We start from the raw sequence: 20,280 nt of genomic DNA on the forward strand, positions 1-20,280 counted from the left end.
AGAGGATTGGAAAGTTGATCATATTTTGTATTGTGAGTTATAATAGACATAACAATTTAATATGAAATTGACTTTGGATTGTGTGTCTATAATATATTATCTATGGATGGATATGTAAGTAATGGGGCATATAGTACAGAAAACAGTCCAGATATAGTGAGAAAAAATCTAGTAAGGCAGCTTTTTTTTTTTCTCACAAATTTAGAATACTTAACATATCTAGTAAATGATGTAATTCTTTAGTACAGTGGTTCTTTCCCAACATTACAATCTCCAATTCACATAGAGGTATGGATCGCATTTTAGGACATTTAAACACGGTTCAGTGCGCTGATATCTGCTAATTGATGTATCCCCAAAAGCCTAAAAAAAAAAGAAGCAATATATAGGGGCCCATTTACTTAGTTCGAGTGAAGGAATAGAGGAAAAATAGTTCGAATTTCGAATGTTTTTTTTGGCTACTTCGACCTTCGAATCGAACAATTCGAACTAAAAATCGTTCGACTATTTGACCATTCGATAGTCGAAGTACTGTCTCTTTAAAAAAAACTTCGACCCCCTAGTTCGCCACCTAAAACCTACCGAGGCCCATGTTAGCCCACTAGGGTGAAGTTCCCCATAGGCTTCCTAACAATTTTCTGATTGAAGGATAATCCTTCGATCGATGGATTAAAATCCTTTGAATTGTTGGATCGAACGATTATTCCTTTGATCTTTCGATCGAACGAATTGCGCTAAATCCTTCGACTTCGATATTCAAAGTCGAAGGATTTCAATTCGGCAGTCGAATATCGAGGGTTAATTAACCCTCGATATTCGTCCCTAGGTAAATTTGTCCAATAGTGTAGTATAACTAATGTGGGTAGTATATAAGTAATTAGAACCATTTACATAGTTGTCCCATAAATATAGGCATGAAGATATTCTTTCTGCAAATGTTGTCGATAGGGAGGAGCGGAGTTGCGCTGTGGAATAGTGCCCCCTGGCAGGCAGGCTTCTATGGAGCCGGCTTCCATTCGGTTCTACAATAGAAATGCTTCAAATGGTGATGTATCGCCGGATCCAGTTTTTTTTCCGTGCAGCTTATCCATTAGACCTTACACAAACAGGGCATAACTCTCAATATAAAGTTTATTGGCATTTTAGGACATCCTGCAGCGAAATACCTGTCCTTCATGCAATGTCCTATGCCTTCGGAATGGCATAACGGTTGCTTTTACCGTCGCTCATCGTCCAAATCTGCAGTCACACCTCCGTCCTCTACCCTCCCTTCTCAGCTGTCAGTCATAAGTACTCCGCCCCCAGCCTTCTGCTCTCAGTCCTCCGCCCTCAGTCCTCTGCCCCTCAGTCCTCTGTCTTCCGCCCTCAGTTCTCTTCCTTCAGTCCTCTGCCTTCCACCCTCGGTCCTCTTCCTTCCATCCTCGCTCACCACTTTAGAAACTTAGGGACAAGACTGTCGGCTGAAAAGAGAGATCTGAGGGGGGAGTACTGAAGAAAGGGTGGAGGGCTGAGCAGGGAGGGCGGAAGGAAGAGGACTGAGGGCGGAGGATGGAGGACTGAGGGCGGAGTTAGTTTGACTGACGGCTCAGAAGGGAGGGTAGAGGACAGAGGTGTGATTGCAGATTTAGACGATAAGTGACGGTAAAAGCAACCGATGCGCCATTCCAAAGGCATAGGACGTCGCATGAAGGACACGTATTTCGCTGCAGGATGTCCTAAAATGCGTTCCGTATAGAGGAAGCCAAATCATACTACAATTAAAAGTACACTTTTGGTCTGCTTCTGCAGAATCGAGTCAACTTTGTGTTAGACTAGCCCTGCCTGCATTCATTCCTGCTGTCACATGACAGGGCTCAGTGCAAAACAGGCTTGTTGCTATATTCTTCTCCCAGAGGGCACACATTCAAGCAAAGAATAAGTTAAGCCTAAGGTGATTGGCAGTGCTCCAGCTAATGTCTGATGAAGCTTTAAACTGAATTTTTGTGGTCAGATGACCATGTTTAATTTGTAGTGGCAGCCTGGAAGAAAACAGCTCCTGACAGAAAGCATCATTTGCTTATATAGAATTAGACACACTTTTATGTTTATGTTCAATGCTTGTATTTTTATATTCATATCTTAATTATTTGAAACAATATTAACACACAGACATGGACTACCACTCCAAATAGTTTTAAATCCAGTATGCGTTTTTTATTGAACCATGACACTTTTTGCCAATTTCAATGTTTAGGGGCATATTTATGAAGGGTCAGATTTCGAATTCAAAAAGACCAACCGAAATAAAGGTTGAATAGGTCCATTTTTGATCAAATAGGTCTATATTCGGCCGAATTCGAATCATACGAATTGAAGGAATAGCGCATTCAATCAAATTCAATTCAACACTATTACCAAAAAAACTTTGATTTTTCAAAGTCCACCAATTGAGTCCAAATAGATTCTAGGAAGTCCCCCATAGGCTAAAACAGCAATTCAGCAGGTTTTAGATGGCGAATGGTCGAATTTTTCAAGAGACAGTACATGATAAATTTCGATATTCAATTTATTTCAAATTCGAATCGAATTTGGATTATTCCCTAGTCGAAGTACACAAAAAATAGCTCAAAATTCTAAATATTTTCATTCGAAAATTCACCTCGACCTTTGATAAATATGCCCCTTAGACGTTGATTACGTTATTTTTATTTTAACTTACAAAAACCTTTACAAAAGAATTACATTTGCTATGTAATGAATGCGCTGAAAGTGCAGGCTGCTAGCTTTAGCTTGAGGGTATTTACATTCAAATGAGTTGATGGTTTCACCCAGTTCGCTGCATGGTTTATATGTAGTCCCTTCCTTTTTAAGGGACCAAAAGTGATTTAAAAACAAATAGACCAGGTATAAGCAGTTCCCTCATTATTTCAACAGTTAATCAGGTAAAAGCTCTGGAGTTGATTCCAAGTGAGGTATTTGCATTTGGAAACTGGTTGCTGTGAACTCTCAATATGAGGTCCGAAGAGCTGTCCGTGTAAATAAAGCAGTAAAGTAGGCCATCTTAGGCTGACAAAACAAACCCATATAAAGATAGCACAAACATTTGCAGTGGTCCATTTAATAATTTGGTACATAATAAAAAAAGAACAAACCCACCGATGAGCTCAACAACATTAGAAGGCCTGGGCAGCCACAGAAAACAACTGTACTATATCATAGCAAAATCCTTTCCATGGTAAAGAAGAACCCCTTCACAGGTTCTAGCCAAGTCAAAAACTCTCCATGTAGCTGTATTATTGTCAAAGTCAGCGAGCAAGAGAATAATACTTTAACACAGAAGATTTACCATAAGGTGAAAACCAGTGGTAAGCTTTAAAGGGACTATATCATGATTTTTATGGTGTAGCTTTTTTTTATTTCTGGCAAAGCATCACTAGGGAGGAAACACAGCATTTAGTGATGTTCATGGGTTCCAGACTTAGGCAGTCATTGACTGCAAAGTGTTTTCTATAAAGTATTGAAAATTAACATTATATTTATTTATAATTATGTTCCTAAATGACTTTCATGATAATTCTGCTAAACCATTTGAATTTAAGCGACCTTTTAATCACATTGTTTGCTTCGTTGTAAATCAATTGGCATATAGAGCTAAAATTATAAAAATCATGTCACTGTCCTATTATATATTTAATATACATTTTTTTAAATATATTTAATATATGTATTTTTCTTACTCTATATGCACATGCTTTATACCTGAATTTTACCCCACTTTGAAAAGGTTTTACATCTGTATTGACTTTCTGTGAATGTAATGTGCACTTTACATTACAGTGATTGCCTGCATTTAATTTGCTTTAAGGTGCATCAGTTGAAAAAGCCATAGGAAACAAATACTAAAATAACTTATGTGCTTATCACTGGAAATGAGCAGTTAAGTTAAAACTTAACTTTAGATACTAAAATTAATATAAATGTATTGTATTAAAAACAACACCAAGGTGTATAATGAAAGTGTAGCAGAGTATAGGGCATCCTAAACCAGAAAGTGAAACTCCAACACTCTCCCTATATTACATCATATCTCACTTATTGTAATAGTAGCCACCACAAATATATACTTGGTATATGGATGACAAGCCGTATTTAGTTAGCCAGTGTTACTGCATCAAAAGTGAAAGAGAATCAAAGTAAATCCCAAAAAGGCAGCCTTTGAGAAAGCTTTGTTTGAAACAAAATGCTACACTTTCATTATACACCTTTGTGTTGTTTCTAACACAATTATATGTTTTTATTCATTTTGGTATTTTGAAACTACTGTAGTTTATATAAACAAGCTGTTGTGAAGCCATGGGGGCAGCCACCTGAGAAAAGTCTGAGAAAAGACCAGCAAGTGTATTTTTTTTAGTTGTAATATTGGTGCGCAGGCAGTCATCTCAGGTCATTTTGCCTGGTCATGTACTTTCAGAAGGGTGCTCCCTTCTCAAAGTGAGTGAGTCGCAGTGGGACATGAATTTTTACTATTGAGCAGCACTCTTAGCTGATGCATTTTGAAAAAAACATGTTTTGACAGTATCCATTTAAGAATTAAAAGGCCAGACTAGCCTGCCCAGTTCTGGATCAATACTCTTTGGACTTATTAAAGGGATACTGTCATGGGAAATTATTTTTTTCAAAATGAATCAGTTAATAGTGCTGCTCCAGCAGAATTCTGCACTGAAATCCATTTCTCAAAAGAGCAAACAGATTTTTTTATATTCAATTTTGAAATCTGACATGGGGCTAGACATATTGTCAATTTCCCAGCTGCCCCAAGCCAATCCCTTTAAGATTAACATGTACCAGAATGATGGGAAGAGAAGAATATGAAGGGATGGAAAGGTACATGATTCGTAGCATGCAACATCATATAAACATGGTTGTGTATGGCTGCCAATGTTACAGGGTTGTTTTTTTATTGATAATACTGCAGACAGAAGCAGCAGGATGAATTCTAAGTACAGACACACGCTGCGATTCGGGGAGATTAGTCGCCCATCGACAAATCTCTTCTTCAGGGTGACTAATCTACCCCACCAGCTAGAATTAAAATCACAGACGGGATGGCACTTGGAGCGCTTCCCGAAGTCGCCAAAAGTTCGGAAAACTAAACGATCTGAGTGCCATCCCACCGGCGATTTACATTGTAGTTCAGGGAGATTAGTTGCCCCCCAAAGAAGAGGAGATTAGTTGCCAGACGACTAATCCCCCCGAATTGCAGCTTGTCTCTGCCCTAAAGTTTGTAGATGTATACTATTTGCTCAGTCACATGTTGAAAAGCTGATAAGATAAGTGTTTGAAATTTGCAAAAGATTGTGACCCAACATATACTGCAAAAACAACCCAAGATCTTTTGAAGGAAAAGAAGTGCCATATTCTTCAATGGCCAAGTCAGTCACCTGGCCTTAACCCAACTTAACCCATGGGGGCAGCCACTCTGAGAAAAGTCTGAGAAAAGATCAGTTTACATAGCAGATCATCTCTGTAGAATATAATGGTGCTTTATAGAGTTTATCTGTTGTCTGCTATTTAACCTGTGCCATTTGCCCTATTTCGACAGCATCCATGGCAACAGAGCAGCTTTTTTTATCAACACTTACTTTTTCTGAAGCAAACACACCAATTGAACAAGTACAGGGGAACAGTGTATTAATAGTGCTGTGTCAGCAGAATTCTGCACTGAAATCCATTTCTCAGAAGAGCAAACAGACTTCTTTTATATTTAATTTTGAAATCTGAAATGGGGCTTGACATATTGTCAGTTTTCCAACTGCCCCCAGTCCAGTGACTTGTGCTCTGATAAACTTCAGTCACTTTTTACTGCTGTACTGCAAGTTGGAGTGTTATCACCCCCTCTCTTCCCCCCCCCCCAGCAGCCTAACAAGAGAACAATGGGAACCAGATAGCAGCTCAATAACACAAGATAACAGCTCCCTGGTAGATCCAAGAATAGCACTCAGTAGTAAAATCCAGGTCCCATTGCGACACGTTATATTGAGTAGGAGCCAGAAAGCAGTTCCATCCTAAAGTGCTGGCTCTTTCTGAAAGCATATATTGCAGAGTGAATTATTAACAGTGTAATAGAAATAAAAAAAATACATCATAAAAATCATGACAGAATCCCTTTAACTAATAGTTACTATTCCCAAATAGGGTTAGCACCCGGACGGTATTTCACTGGCCTAGATTTTGCAATAACTAATCCTCTGGCCCCAACTAACCCCCATACCTCCCAACATTTGAAAATCAGAAAGAGGGACAAAAAGCTCTGCCGCGCATAGAGCTTTGACTTTCATTAATCCTATGCTCATTTTGTGGAAAAACCCCCAAAATAAAATCTCCATTTTACAAAATTTGGCAGGTTATGAAAAGTTTGAACACGTTTCTAGGGGTTTTAGGGTCATGTTTTATGTGTTTTGCTAATGAAGGAAAATTGCCCTTTAAGCTGTGAGGAGACCGACTTTTCTTGAATACATTATAACCCCGAATTTACGTCCCCAGATTCTACGGTTTCCCGCCTTTTACATGTTTTCTGTGTGGTCCCCACAGTCTCAATGCTTTTCTATGGGTGCTATTCCCGGTTTTAACGGTGTTTTCCCGGATTTTAGGTATTATTTATAGGCTTGCCCCTGTCGAACTGCTATATTTTTATATAAAAAAGCCCTTACCCCCGAGATTTAAGGCTACCTAAACATCAGTATCCTACCTGCATGCCTGTCCTGCGATCGGGTTACAAGAGGAAGGGACGGGTAGCTGTGCCGGGAAAGAAAACGTGACCCTGCAGTGAAAAGTTAGAAGCTCTTCCGTGTAAGGACGGTGAGACTGGCGAAAGATGGGCTGGAAAATATGACTGTGCATGCAGAAATGTACGGAATGCATTTTAGGACATCCTGCAGCGAAATACATGTCCTTCATGCAATGTCCTTTGCCTTCGGAATGGTGCATCAGTTGCTTTTACCGCGACCGATTCGCCATTCCGAAGGCATAGGACATCGCATGAAGGACATGTATTTCGCTGCAGGATGCCCTAAAATGCGTTCTGTAGAAATGAGCTCTTCTGTTGAAGGACCATGAGCCATACTGCAGAAGGAGAGGGCTGGAAAGGCGACCATGCAATCTATGCTGGGACAGACAGAAGAATGAGAAGCAGTAGGAAGTGGTGAGCTGTATTACACGTGTTTTAAATAAAAATAAAAATGGCTCCTATACTTATTTCTTTGGAATACTTTATATATACATGTTTTGTACATTTCCCTAATTTAAAATTTTTCCGGATTTTACTTTTTTTCCCCCCTGGTCCCCTGAAAAACGTAAATTTGGGGTTCTACTGTAGTTACAATTGTATCTTTGCTTATCTTAAAGTGTTACAAATGTATCTGTGTGTTTCGGGCTCTCTGCCAAAAAGCCTCTTATTTAATTAAGTTGTAGAAACTTTGTATCTTTTTTTGGCGTCGCTGCAGGAGATCAAAGAGAACAGACTGTGGGCTGAGCTGTCAAAATTGAGACTGTCCTGCAAAAAACGGGACTGTTGGGAGCTATGAACCCCCAATCTACCTCTGATCCACCCCTGCCCACCTCCAATTCCCTCTCTTAGCTCATCCCTCTGCCCCGCGATACTCATTATGTTTCCTCTATGTGATCAGTGATGTCACAACTCCCCCTCCAATTTGCATCAGGCCCCCCAACGTCATCACCTTGCCCCCCACAAATACTCTAGGCTGGCTTTGCCTCTAATAAGGATTCCTTATATCTTAGCTTGCATCAAGTACAAGGTGCTGTTTTATTATTACAGAGAAAAAGGATTTTTTAAAAATTTGAATTACTTGTTTTAAATGGAGTCTATGGGAGTCAGTAGTGGTATTTAACAAATGTGGTATTTGGTATTTTTTTGTGCAAATAACTAGGCATGCTGGTTCTATAAGCTACACAGTGTTAAAACAATGCATGTTCGTATTTTCAATGATCTCATCAGTTTAATCTATTTACTTTGTATTAATATTAAACTTGTACTATATATGGATAATTGTAAAGCAGTGTTTTTTTTTTTTTATTTATTTATTTATTTTTTTTGATTGACTTTTCTCTTACCCAAATTCAGGTTCTATTGATGAAGGAGTCAGCGATGGATTACCCACACTCCAAAGTACTGCCAGCACCAGTGTTCATGCAGATGACGATGATAGGTATATGCCTCCTCTGAATGTTTTCTTATCAAATATGTTTTTTTCTCAAATATAAAGTGCAATAGCCAGTTCATCTAAGTGGGGTTTGTTTGCACATTGCAAGGAGAACTAGTAAAAAATACAGCTCTAATGTTATTCATTAGAAAAAAACAGGATTCGGTTCAGGATTCAGCCTTTTTCAGCAAGAATCATATGCAAATTAGAGGCGGGAGGGAAATCGCATGACTTTTTGTCACAAAACAAGGAAGTAAAAAATGTTTTTCCCTTCCCATCCCCAATTTGCATATGCAAATAAGGATTCAGTTTGGTATTCCGACAAATCTTTCGCAAAGGATTCAGGGGTTCGCCGAATACAAAATATGTGGCCAAATCCCTAATTTGTTTTTTTTCTTTTTAACCCTCTTGTTCACAGGAGCAATCCTGGCCCCTCCGCTGCCTGATGCAGCAGCAGTAGATGCTGCCGCCCCCCTCCCCATGCCCTTACCTTTTTGTGCCTGTGCGGGTCCAGGGGGGTCCACGATGGCGGCAGAGAGGGCCAGTACGCTAGCGCAGAGAGCCTAACTGCGCTCTCTGCACTAGAAGAGCCGGATTTCCAGTTTGAAAAACAGAAATTCGGTTCTTAAAGTACCAGGAGCGTCATTTTTGCCACCCCTGGTACCTAGTGGGGCGCTGCCGCCTGAGGCGAGAGCCTCAACTCGCCTCATTGGTGAAGCGCCCCTGCTTGTTCAACACGAGTTGGGCTTGTGCTGAACAAAATTATGCCAATTGTTTTAATAGGCAAAAATCTATGTTTTTTGCTATTTCTTGAGCTTGATAGGGCAGATGGGAGTGGAAGCTACTCCATGTTTGGCCCTTTTGAGGTAGATAACCAACAAAAAGAATTGTCAGCCAAGGCCCTTCATTTTCATGTAACCCCAACATAACAGGTAAACATGAGGTATGCACTGTTCTCCCCAGACAGTTTTTACAGCCAGGTGGGGGAGAGAAAAGAATTACAATGCGCCTCAAGCCTGCCCTACCTTGCCTGAAGTGATATAATCTTTTTTAGAGAAGCTGATAGCATCTTACACTTCTGCAAATGAAGTGCGTGGTAAAAAAAAGTCTTATTTTGTGGAGCGAGGTTGGTGGAAGCTTTGAGGCATATTGTTTTCATCTGAAGGATGTGAGCTCAGTTAGACACCTTGGTGGGCAAGTGGAAAAACACAAAACAGTTGTTTTCAGATTGTTCACCAGAAATAGTCTTTTTTTCAATTACTTTTCATTTTTTTATTTTTTACCATTTTTCCAAAATCTACGTTTAATGTCCCTAGTATTTCAGTAATTCAGATGCAGACTCTAAACTGTTAAAATTTTGAAACATTTAGTTGACACATTTCTCAGCAGCATCTCTGGAATATTAACTATTGTATCAATTCTAACATCTGCGTGTAATGAAACCCAGAGATTCTGCTCAGCAGGGACAAAGATAAGAAATGTATCAACTAAATGTATCAATTTAGAGCAGTCGACTCCACCCAACCTTTAGAAGGTTAAAAATTACACTTTACCCTACAGTATTTGAAAAACTGTCACACATAGAAAATAGAAGGTAATTGGAAAAAGACTTTATTTATGGCAAACTATCTGAAACCAACTGAACTGAAAAAAGTGTTGAAAGGTGAACAACCCCTTTAAATCAAGTATTCAAGTGCTAAAGTGAGCCAAGAAAAAGAAGACAAGTTTCCTTTTAACTCATTTCTGTACAAGAAACTCTTTATGTCTTGAGTTGTGCAATTCATGTGTAATATTATGTGGGCATGTCCTTGTGAGAGTACAGTTTATGACACCAGCTCCACAACTTGTGTGGAGTTTTTCCAGCAGAGAGTCAAGAGGGCAGCAGCAGTTTAACATCCATATGGTAAGTGTATATTTGTATAAACTGATGGAAAACTCCACTGGATGATGCAACAATTAAAGTTAATGTCTGACTGCATTGGTTCTCCCTAAGAGGACTGTGGTAGTTAAAATATCACATGTTTTAGCCTTTACTTGAATCTTACAGGAAAATTAATTTTTTTTACAAAGTCAGTTTAAAATTTGATATATAGCCATTTTTACTTTTTTATGAACTTTATTTGCTGTTTTTTCTTTCTAAATGAGGCTATAACTATTGGGCATTTATGTATAATAGACTTGAATTTATAGATTTATGGTGCATAAGGCATTATAATGCACCAGGTGGGCTTCCAACTGATCACAACCTGCAGCAGTAGATATTATTTAACATTAAGAGATACAAATAGTATTTCAGAGTATTCCTGCTCTATTTATAACTTTAAATATAACATTCCAACCAGGCAATCCTTACTGTTTTCCCCAGTATTTGTTTTGTGTTTCATTTACCCTGATAGGCAATGTAGCACACACTTTCTTTACTGCTGTGTCTCTCTTATATGCTACAATATCAAACTGGTGGTTCACTTTAAGGTAAATTTTAGTATTTTATAAAATGGCCAATTCTAAGCATCTTTTCAATTGGTCTTTATTATTTACTTTTTATAGTTATTTGCCTTTTTCTTCTAACTCTTTGAAGCTTTTAATTGGGCGTCACTGACTCTTTCTAAAAAACAAATGCTCTGTAAGGCTACAAATGTATTTTTATTGGTACTTTTTATAACTCCTCTTTCTATTCAAGCCCCTCCTATTCATATTCCAGTCTCTTATTAAAATCAATGAATGGTTTCTAGGGTAATTTGCACCCTAGTTACCAGATTGCTTAAAATGCAAATTCAAGAGCTGCTGAATAAAAAGCAAAATAACTCAAAAACCAATTGCAAATTGTCTCGGAATATCACTCTCTACATCATACTAAAAGTTAACTTAAAGATGAAAAACCCAATTAATTAGCTTTTTTTAACAATTTTACTTCCCACATATTTGCATTATATGCCCCAAGGGATTCATTTTGAGGGCTTGATCCTGCTATCCCAATGGTTTGCATATGGCTTCTCTATCTATAGTAGCATGCAAAAAAGTTTCAGGGGCCACATCTCTTACTTTTATTTATATACCCGCTATAATGCCATATGACTAATAAATAGACGAATGCTATTTGCTATCCATGTAGTAGCCAGAATCATGCTGTCTTGTGTTTTGTGGCATGACACCTTTTTTATGTTTTTCAGGGAACCAGAAAACAATGGTTTAAAAACAGGGAATTTTAAAGCAAAGGAGTCAGGTTTTCTTTCCTCTGTTAATGGCACCATTAAACCATTAAGGATTAGCATACTCTTCCATCTTGGAACATATCTCAGTTTGAATTTTTTAGATTTATGAAACAAAAAACAAAAGTGAAAATGTGGATGCAGTAACTAAATAAGCTGCTGCGTTTCCTGAGGAACGAATGCGAATTCTTTCTAAAGCATTGAAGCAAGTTGAGGTTCAATACTGTTTTTTCAAGTTTATTAAACCAGTAGAGATTTTACCAGGACTGTGGCGTTGGTACATAAATTCTTCGACTATGACTCCTCATTTTATGGTGCCTCCGACTACTCTGTAGAAATACCAAAAATGTGTATCAAATTAATTAAAATATAATGTACTGTTGCTCTGAGCTGATAAAACTGGTATGTTTGCTTCAGAAAGACTACTATTGTTTATCCATGGGGGCAGCCATTCAAGCTGGAAAAAGCTGCTGGTTACAAAGCACATAAGTGATAAGCCCTGTCCAATACAATGGTGTTTTATCTGTTATTTGTTATGTAATCTGTGCAAACACACAGCTTTCCCAGTGCATGCCAACAATATATTATATGTTAATTACTTTACAATGCTTTTATTTTTTTGGTGTTATTGTTCCTTTAATATACTTATGTATTTCCCATATTGATTGAAAGAAGTACACAACATACAAGGCATTTTATCACTGCCAAAGCTCAAAAAAATAAACCACATAATTTGTTGATTCTAAACCAATCAAAAAGAAACAACATAAACCAAAAATTACTAGAAACCCTATAACAAGTTTTATGTATTAATTGAACTTGGCATAATTTTACTTCCCCTGATATTAATTTTTCCCTCATTTTACTTAAATCTGATATTTTCAGCACTTGTGTTACGTCGGAATTGTTAACAATTTTGGGTATCTGCAAACAAAAATGTACCGACTCTGACTGCTTATAACTTTAGACTCTGATTCCAGATACCCAAAATTGTTCGCGATTCCACAGCTTTGGATTTTACAGCCTTGTTTTTACCTGATTTGATACATTAGAGTTTTGGTAATAAGTGAATTGTGGATGGTCATATAAGGTACAGTACAAACTAACTGGAATTCACTATTTACAGAAATGTCCACGGGAAAATATGCATTTGATTAATATTTTAAACAGCTTGATGTCACTTCATTTTTATGAAAACTGCAACACAGTTTTTGTTGAGAGTTGAGGTAAAATCATTAAAAAGCACCATATAAAAAAGTGAATTGTGCAAGAACTTAAAATCATGGTTATGGTTTTAGGTAATCTGTCATTTTGACTTTCCCCTCTAAGTATTTATAATACCAGATTTATCAAAATTTTTATTTTTTTAAGATTTACATTTCTAAGAAATGTAAGGTTTTTGCTATTTTTTTTTCTCTCGGGTATTCATAATTTGTTGCTTACATTTTCTCTATTGTGAAAAGGTACAAAAAATGTTTTTCAATTATTAAAGGATCCAGCAGACTTCAGTACATTTTCTTCAAACTAATTCTGATGTGCTATTAGTTTAGTTGAACCCCCCCCCCCCAAAAAAAAAAAAACTAAAACATTGGAAAACATCTAAAACTCATGATCTTCAGGAGAAATTTTTTTACTGATTTTTGATAAATGAGCCCCTTGGTCAGCTTAACTTGAAAAGTTCAAGGCCCTTAAAGGGATACTGTCATGTATCAGTTAATAGTGCTGCTCCAGCAGAATTCTGCACTTAAATCTGTTTCTCAAAAGAGCAAACAGATTTTTTTTATAATTTATTTTGAAATCTGACATGGGGCTAGACATGTCAGTTTCCCAGCTGCCCCAGTCATGTGACTTGTGATAGACTTCAGTCACTCTTTACTGCTGTACTACACATTGGAGTGATATCACCCTTAACCCCCCCCCCCCAGCAGCCTAACAACAGAACAATGGGAAGATAAGCAGATAGCAGCTTCCTGATACAAGATAACGGCTCCCTGGTAGATCTAAGAACAGCACTCTGTGGTAAAAAGCCAAATCCCACTGGCTCTTTCTGAAAGCACATGACCAGGCAATATGACCTGAGATGGCTGCCTACACACCAATATTATTCATTAAAAAATACACTTGCTGGTTAAGGAATGAAATTTTACATGGTAGAGTGAATTATTTGCAGTGCAAGTGAAATTTAGAAATAAAAAATACTCCATAAAAATCATGACAGAATCCCTTTAAATAAAAAAAGTTCACCTTTCTAAGGCCATTCTTGTAGAATTTTAGATCACAAAACGTATTTGTTTTTGGGACAGGCCTAGGCTGTATGTTGCCAGAATAGTTTTAATGGCTATTGGATTGTTTCATTTTTGTTTTCAATAATTAGCCACTACAAATTCATACACTAATAGATGTCTGTTCTCATCAAATACTTCAAAATGCTGCTGCCTTCCTGATCGGTATGCTACAGCCCACAGTAATAATTAGTTTAATGATCTAAAGGAGGAAGCAAGTAAAAGCTCAAATAAAGCAGTATATTGCACACAGTTACATGTATTCTTATTATTAGTAACATAAAAAATTAAATTGTTTTAAAGTAATAAAAATAGAATGCAGTGTTGCCCTGCACTTGTAAAATAGCTGTGTTTGCTTCAGAAACACTACTATTGTTTATATAAATAAACTGCTGTGTAGCCATGAGGACAGCTATTCAGGAGAAAAGGCTCAAGTTACACAGCAGATATGCTCTGTAGAACATAATGTTATCTGTTATCCACTATTTACCATGTGCCATATAGCCTTTTTTTCCATTTCCGCCATTGCTACTCAGCAGCTTGTTTATATGAACTGTAGTAGTGTTTCTGAAGCAAACAGATCAGTTTTACCAGTGCAGGGCAACACTATATGATATTTTCATTACTTTCAAAACTTACATTTTTTGGTGTTACCGGTTCCTATAAGCAGTGCCAACAAATTCTGCAGTGCTTTACACACTTATACAACATTCAACGTAGTCCCTGCTCCAGTGAGCATGAGTGGTTTTATCAACAACCAGTTTACGTGCCTGTATGTTTTAGGTGTGTGAGAGATGAAATCGGAGTACCACTGAAGCAAGACAAGAGCATACAAACTTACATGACCTTTTAAGCACATGTACCTTTCTTAAAGGGATCCTGTCATTAGAAAACATGTTTTTTTTCAAAATGCATCATTTAATAGTGCTACTCCAGCAGACTTCTGCACTGAAATCCATTTCTCAAAAGAGCAAACAGATTTTTTTTATATTCAATTTTGAAATCTGACATGGGGCTAGACATTTTGTTAATTTCCCAGCTGCCCCCAGTCATGTGACTTGTGCCTGCATTTTAGGAGAGAAATGCTTTCTGGCAGGCTGCTGTTTTTCCTTCTCAATGTAACTGAATGTGTCTCAGTGGGACATGGGATTTTACTATTGAGTGCTGTTCTTAGATCTACCGGTCAGCTGTTATCTTGTGTTAGGGAGCTGCTATCTGGTTACCTTCCCATTGTTCTTTTGTTTGGCTGCTGGGGGGAAAGGGAGGGGGGTGATATCACTCCAACTTGCAGTACAGCAGTAAAGAGTAATTGAAGTTTATCAGAGCACAAGTCACATGACTTGGGGCAGCTGGGAAATTGACAATATGTCTAGCCCCATGTCAGATTTCAAAATTGAATATAAAAAAATCAGTTTGCTCTTTTTGAGAAATGGATTTCAGTGCAGAATTCTGATGGAGCAGCACTATTAACTGATTCATTTTGAAAAACATTTTTTCCCATGACAGTATCCCTTTAATGAACTTTGCCTTCCTGCAATGAATTGTGTCACGATTTTCTGCTACTCGGACTGTTAGGCTCGGGTCACACGGGGTTGGATGTCAGCTAGCTGAAATATGCAGGCTGATTTCAGCCCTACTGCAGACAGTATCTTCCTCTCTATTCTGCATTGAATCTGCTTGGAGCAAAAAGACTTTGCGAACAGATTTTGGATCAAAATGCAGTGACTGGTGGTTTTTCACTTAAACCTGCAGAGCAGCAGCGGGGAAGTGGATTCTCAGCTGGCATTTGATCCACAGTCATCTGGTGCTAGTCTTATGAATGCGGAAAAGAGAGGAGGCCACTTTCCAAGGTAGGCCTGAAATCAGCCGGCATATTTCGGCTGGTTGATTTTGGCCTCTGTGTAATCCTAGCATTCTACTATTTTTGTTGTAAAAACTGTGCAGCAAAAAGGTCAGCTGGATTCAATCCTCACAAATCATCTTATGCAGTTATCTGCATTTCATAACAGTTGCAATAATCTAATAATGAGTGTGATTATGTTTTGATCTTTTTAGACTGGAAAATGTTCAGTATCCTTACCAGCTTTACTTGGCTCCTTCCACAAGCAGCACGGAACGCCCTAGCCCAAATGGTCCTGATAGACCTTTTCAGTGCCCCACCTGCGGTGTACGCTTTACACGGATCCAGAATTTGAAGCAACACATGCTCATACATTCTGGTAAGTCGTTGCTTTTGTTATGAAGGCATTTAGTCCAGTTAATCAAGTTTGCTAAACTTGATTATTGTGACCTTGGTTTCCCGTTTTTTCCAAATAAGCTTTAATGTCCCAGTTGTGCTGTCATATGTTGCGATAATTCTTCTGAATTTGAGCTTTATATGCTCTTTTTTTGAATTTTTATGAAGCATATCTCATCTAGCTGCAAGTTCATTTGTATTATTGTAATCTTCACATAACTACCTATTTTACACAGTGTTGTTTAAAAAAGTCACAGTGAATCTCTCTAGCCAATAGGTCTAACCATATAAGTTTGCTTCCTGAGGCACAAGAATAGTTGCAGTGGCAAAAGCATACTTGTCCTGTAACTTTTAGCAACAAATCAGAGGGATCATTTATGTGCGCAAGCGCAGTGAGCAAAGTGCTATTGCTAGCATAATTGCCGTGTTTTTTTGCACTGCATTGTTTTTATTTCCAGAAATCCAATGACATTGCAGTTGTAAGGGGGCACCGCACCTACCGCAATTGCTGAAATTAACTCATCTATGCACACATTTCATTGCAAAACAGACACAATTGTGTGGAAGTCCCATTTGTGTCAAATCTGTTGTTTTCGCAAATGAATGAAGCAACAGCCAATTCTTTTAGCACATGTACTGCCACTGTTAATTCTGGATGCAAAGGGAACTCTGTATCTACTGCATGGTCAGGTGGTGGTGTTAGCTCCGGAGTTCCCCTGTGTCAATAGGCACAGCAAGTCTCAATTCAGAACAGAAGGCACAAAGGACTGAGTGGTGCAGAGTGCAACAGCCCTCAGGTCTTTGCTTTCAGCATTCCAGTTTCACTGCACGGGTTAGTGTGGGTAAAGAGACTTGGGCAAACGTTTGCTCATGTTTCTATATAAGACAGAATCACATTTGCTAAGGTCAACGATAAATGATATGGAATTCATCCTGGCCTCCCTGAGTCACAAACCAGAATTAGGCACATTTGTTTATGTAGTATTATATCAGATACTATTCTGGTACACCCAGATGCATAGACAGGATTTTGTTTTCCTATTGGTTGTGCAAACCATGCATATCTGTACCAGCCTTGTTCACCACTTATCTGGAATCTATTAAGTACATGTGTCCTCTGGATAAGGGGTCCTTTCCTTAACAGAAACCTGTCACCCAGGCATAAAAAGTTGTATAATGAAAGTCTTTCCAAATTAAAAGTGAAACCCAAATGTTTTATTTTAATGAAAGCATCCATACCTGTTATACATGCATTTAAATATTGTAGCTGTCAATTATATATTGGTTTCCCAACCTCTGTGTCTCGGGCATAGCAATCACTTTCACTTTTCATTCTGAACTTCCTAATTGTTACATTGGCACTCTCTACTGAATGTCTTTAATTGTGTAGTTAGTGCATGGGCATCAGGTCCCCCATTCTGACACATATGCTAGATTTTGGGATGATGCAAAGCTTGCTTAAAACCAGTGTCCTCAAAATGTTGCCTACCTGTATACTGTGATTGTAACTACAAGACTGAAGGAAGCAAAATGTAATGCTCCTTTTTTAACAAAATAAAAAGCATCTATTGCAAAACAAAAGGAGCATAATTAAAATAATGTATGTAGTGTAAGTAAAAAATGAATGCAGTATAAAAAGATTTGGTATTATTTGTTACAATGTCAGGTTACCTTTAAGGCTACTAAAATATTGAAAAAATAAATAGGATTTTTTTACCATTAACACAAATGTATGCAAGTAAGCTTAGTAAACCTTTCTCAATGGAAGATCTCATACCTCCAACATTCTATAATTTGTCACATTGGCCTGCAGTTTTAAAAAGGAAAGGGAGTGATTTTTTTTAAGAGAGCTATATATTTTTTTCGCCCAGTGCATGTTACCTAATGAATGAGCTATACCATAAATATTGTTTTTCTGGGCTTTATCTATAAAGGTGCTTCCAACAGCATTGACCCTGATGACGCCTTGAAAGTACATACAAAAATAAATAAATAGAAAGCAGGGCTACTGCAAGATGGGGCTGATTCTCAGCCAGCGTATAAACTTTGATTAAGAATAAGCCTATCTGCTGGCCTCCGTTCCCTTCCGTTTAATTAACCCAAAGGAAAACAAGTTTATGACTTTATGCACATTTTAACAGGTTTTTTTTAAGAGAAAAAAATCTAAATATGCATCTGCATTTTATTTATCATCCTTTTTTTTCCCCCTTAGGAATCAAACCATTTCAGTGTGACCGCTGCGGGAAAAAATTCACTCGGGCTTACTCGCTAAAGATGCATCGGCTGAAACACGAAGGTAAACGCTGTTTCCGGTGCCAGATATGTAGTGCAACATTCACTTCCTTCGGGGAATACAAACACCACATGAGGGTTTCCCGGCACATTATCCGCAAGCCTCGGATATACGAGTGCAAAACATGCGGCGCCATGTTCACCAACTCTGGAAATTTAATCGTGCACCTGAGGAGCCTGAACCACGAAGCGTCAGAGCTAGCAAACTACTTCCAGAGCAGGTGAGGTGCACAAAAAGAAGTCAGCAGAGAATCAGAGCTTAAACTGGAATCCTCTGTCAAAGGGAAAAATAGCATTAAAATGTCTCTCTAAATAGCTTTTCCCCCCTCACAGTTAAAGTGAATCTGACGTTTTTGCTCTGCACTGGTAAAACTGATCTGTTTGCTTCAGAAACACTACTACAGTTCTTATGAACAAGCTGCTGTGTAGCAATGGAGGAAATTGAAAAAAAAAGGATATATGGCACAGGATAAATAGTGGCTAACAGATAACACCATTATGTTCTACAGAGCTTATCTGCTGTATAACCTGAGCCTTTTCTCCTTTGAATGGCTGCCCCCATTGCTACACAGCAGCTTATTTATATAAACAATAGTAGTGTTCCTGAAAAAAACACAGTTTCACCAGTGCAGAGCAACACTGTATTACATTTTTATTAATTTAAAACAATTTCATTTTTGATGTTACTGTTTCTTTAAGGCCTCCCCTTGTCCAAGGTGCATTTAGATTTAAGACAAATTGTAATGCTCTTAAAGACCAAACACCACCTTGTGTATGAGAAAAGCATACCAAAATGCAAAAAATTTAAGGAGGAACAAAAACCCCATTATATAGGTAACTTATAACACGGTAAAATTATTATTTTTTTTAAATATACTTCTCAGTCGTAACAATTAGATACATATATACTTTGTATAAAATAATAAAAGTGATTTAGGGCCTATTTATAATGTGGAAATACTGTATTTAGTTGCCATTTCACCAACTAGAACCAGAAGATTGATGGGAAATAAATATCAGTCAACTTCTTTCTCATTTCCAAATAGAAGTTCACTACTTCATCCTTCCATAGGAGATCACTGGATTTTGCTATGTCTGGACAATTATGGATGCAGTGGATAGTTCTGTGTATCCTCTGCCAGCCATTTGATTTTAAATTCAAGCAGTCAATAAGACTGCTCTTACAATACAGTTATGTGCAAAGCTTTAAGTTTCAGTTTATGTGTAACTTGAGCTTGAAAATGTAGAATTGCAATTTTCCAGTTAAAGAGATCTCTGCCAAAGCAGATAAAATGTTTCCATGTCCCAGTAGAACTTCCACCTTCATGTGATGTTTTAACTGTCATGGTAGACCCTGTTATGTTTATGCACTGAAGCCAGGATTCGGCCAAGATTTGGCCTTTTTCAGCAGGGTTAGGATTCGGCGGAATCCAAGTGCCTGGCCAAACTGAATCCAAAAAGTCACATGACTTTTTATCACACAAACATGGTAATAAAAAGATGTTTACCCACACACTGCTCACGTGCGACTGATGACGTGGCAATCAGCGATTGTCCTGTCGGGATTTCCTAATTTGGAAATCCATACAGGAACGTTTCACCCGGTCAGCCCTTCCAAAAACCGGGCTGTCCATGTGAAATCCAGACAGGCGGCAACCCTAATGTAAATTAGGGTTCGAATTCAGCAGAGTCTTTCACAAAGGATTTGGAAATCAGATGAATCCTAAACTAGTGGATTCGGTGCATCACTAGTTTCATGGTGAACTTTTGCTGTGTAAGAGGGCTTATTCATAATCCTTGATTTTGCCGCACCCCTTGTTGCCAGATGACCCAGAAGCTAAACTGCTGGCAGGCAGCTGCTTTACTTTTTTTTACAGGAAAGCATTAAATAAATTAAAAATGTGTTATGGCTATCTAACCAATGGTGTAATCTGTGACCCAATCCTGTGCGTTTTGGGTGCACCTGTGTATCATTAGTATTCAACTGTTTTGTACTCAGAAGGAATGCACTAGAAAAATATCTAGGCAAGAAACCATTTCTCTTGCATCCTGATAGAATGACA

At 38.0% G+C, this 20,280-nt stretch overlaps 1 protein-coding gene across 7 annotated transcripts in view; it reads left to right on the forward strand.

The window, feature by feature from the left end:
• zbtb44.L (zinc finger and BTB domain containing 44 L homeolog) overlaps positions 1 to 20,280 on the forward strand; it is a 40,073-nt gene that overhangs the window by 9,177 nt on the left and 10,616 nt on the right. For 4 of the 7 annotated variants that reach the window (XM_041568457.1, XM_041568456.1, XM_041568459.1 and 1 more), the window contains exons 3-5: positions 8,120 to 8,204; positions 15,745 to 15,908; positions 18,138 to 18,438. In XM_041568457.1, coding sequence (XP_041424391.1) covers positions 8,120 to 8,204; positions 15,745 to 15,908; positions 18,138 to 18,438 — 550 coding nt within the window. 7 annotated transcript variants of the gene reach the window in all.

This window comes from Xenopus laevis, chromosome 7L (assembly GCF_017654675.1).
Source record: "Xenopus laevis strain J_2021 chromosome 7L, Xenopus_laevis_v10.1, whole genome shotgun sequence".
In the NCBI taxonomy this organism is placed as follows: Eukaryota; Metazoa; Chordata; class Amphibia; order Anura; family Pipidae; genus Xenopus; species Xenopus laevis.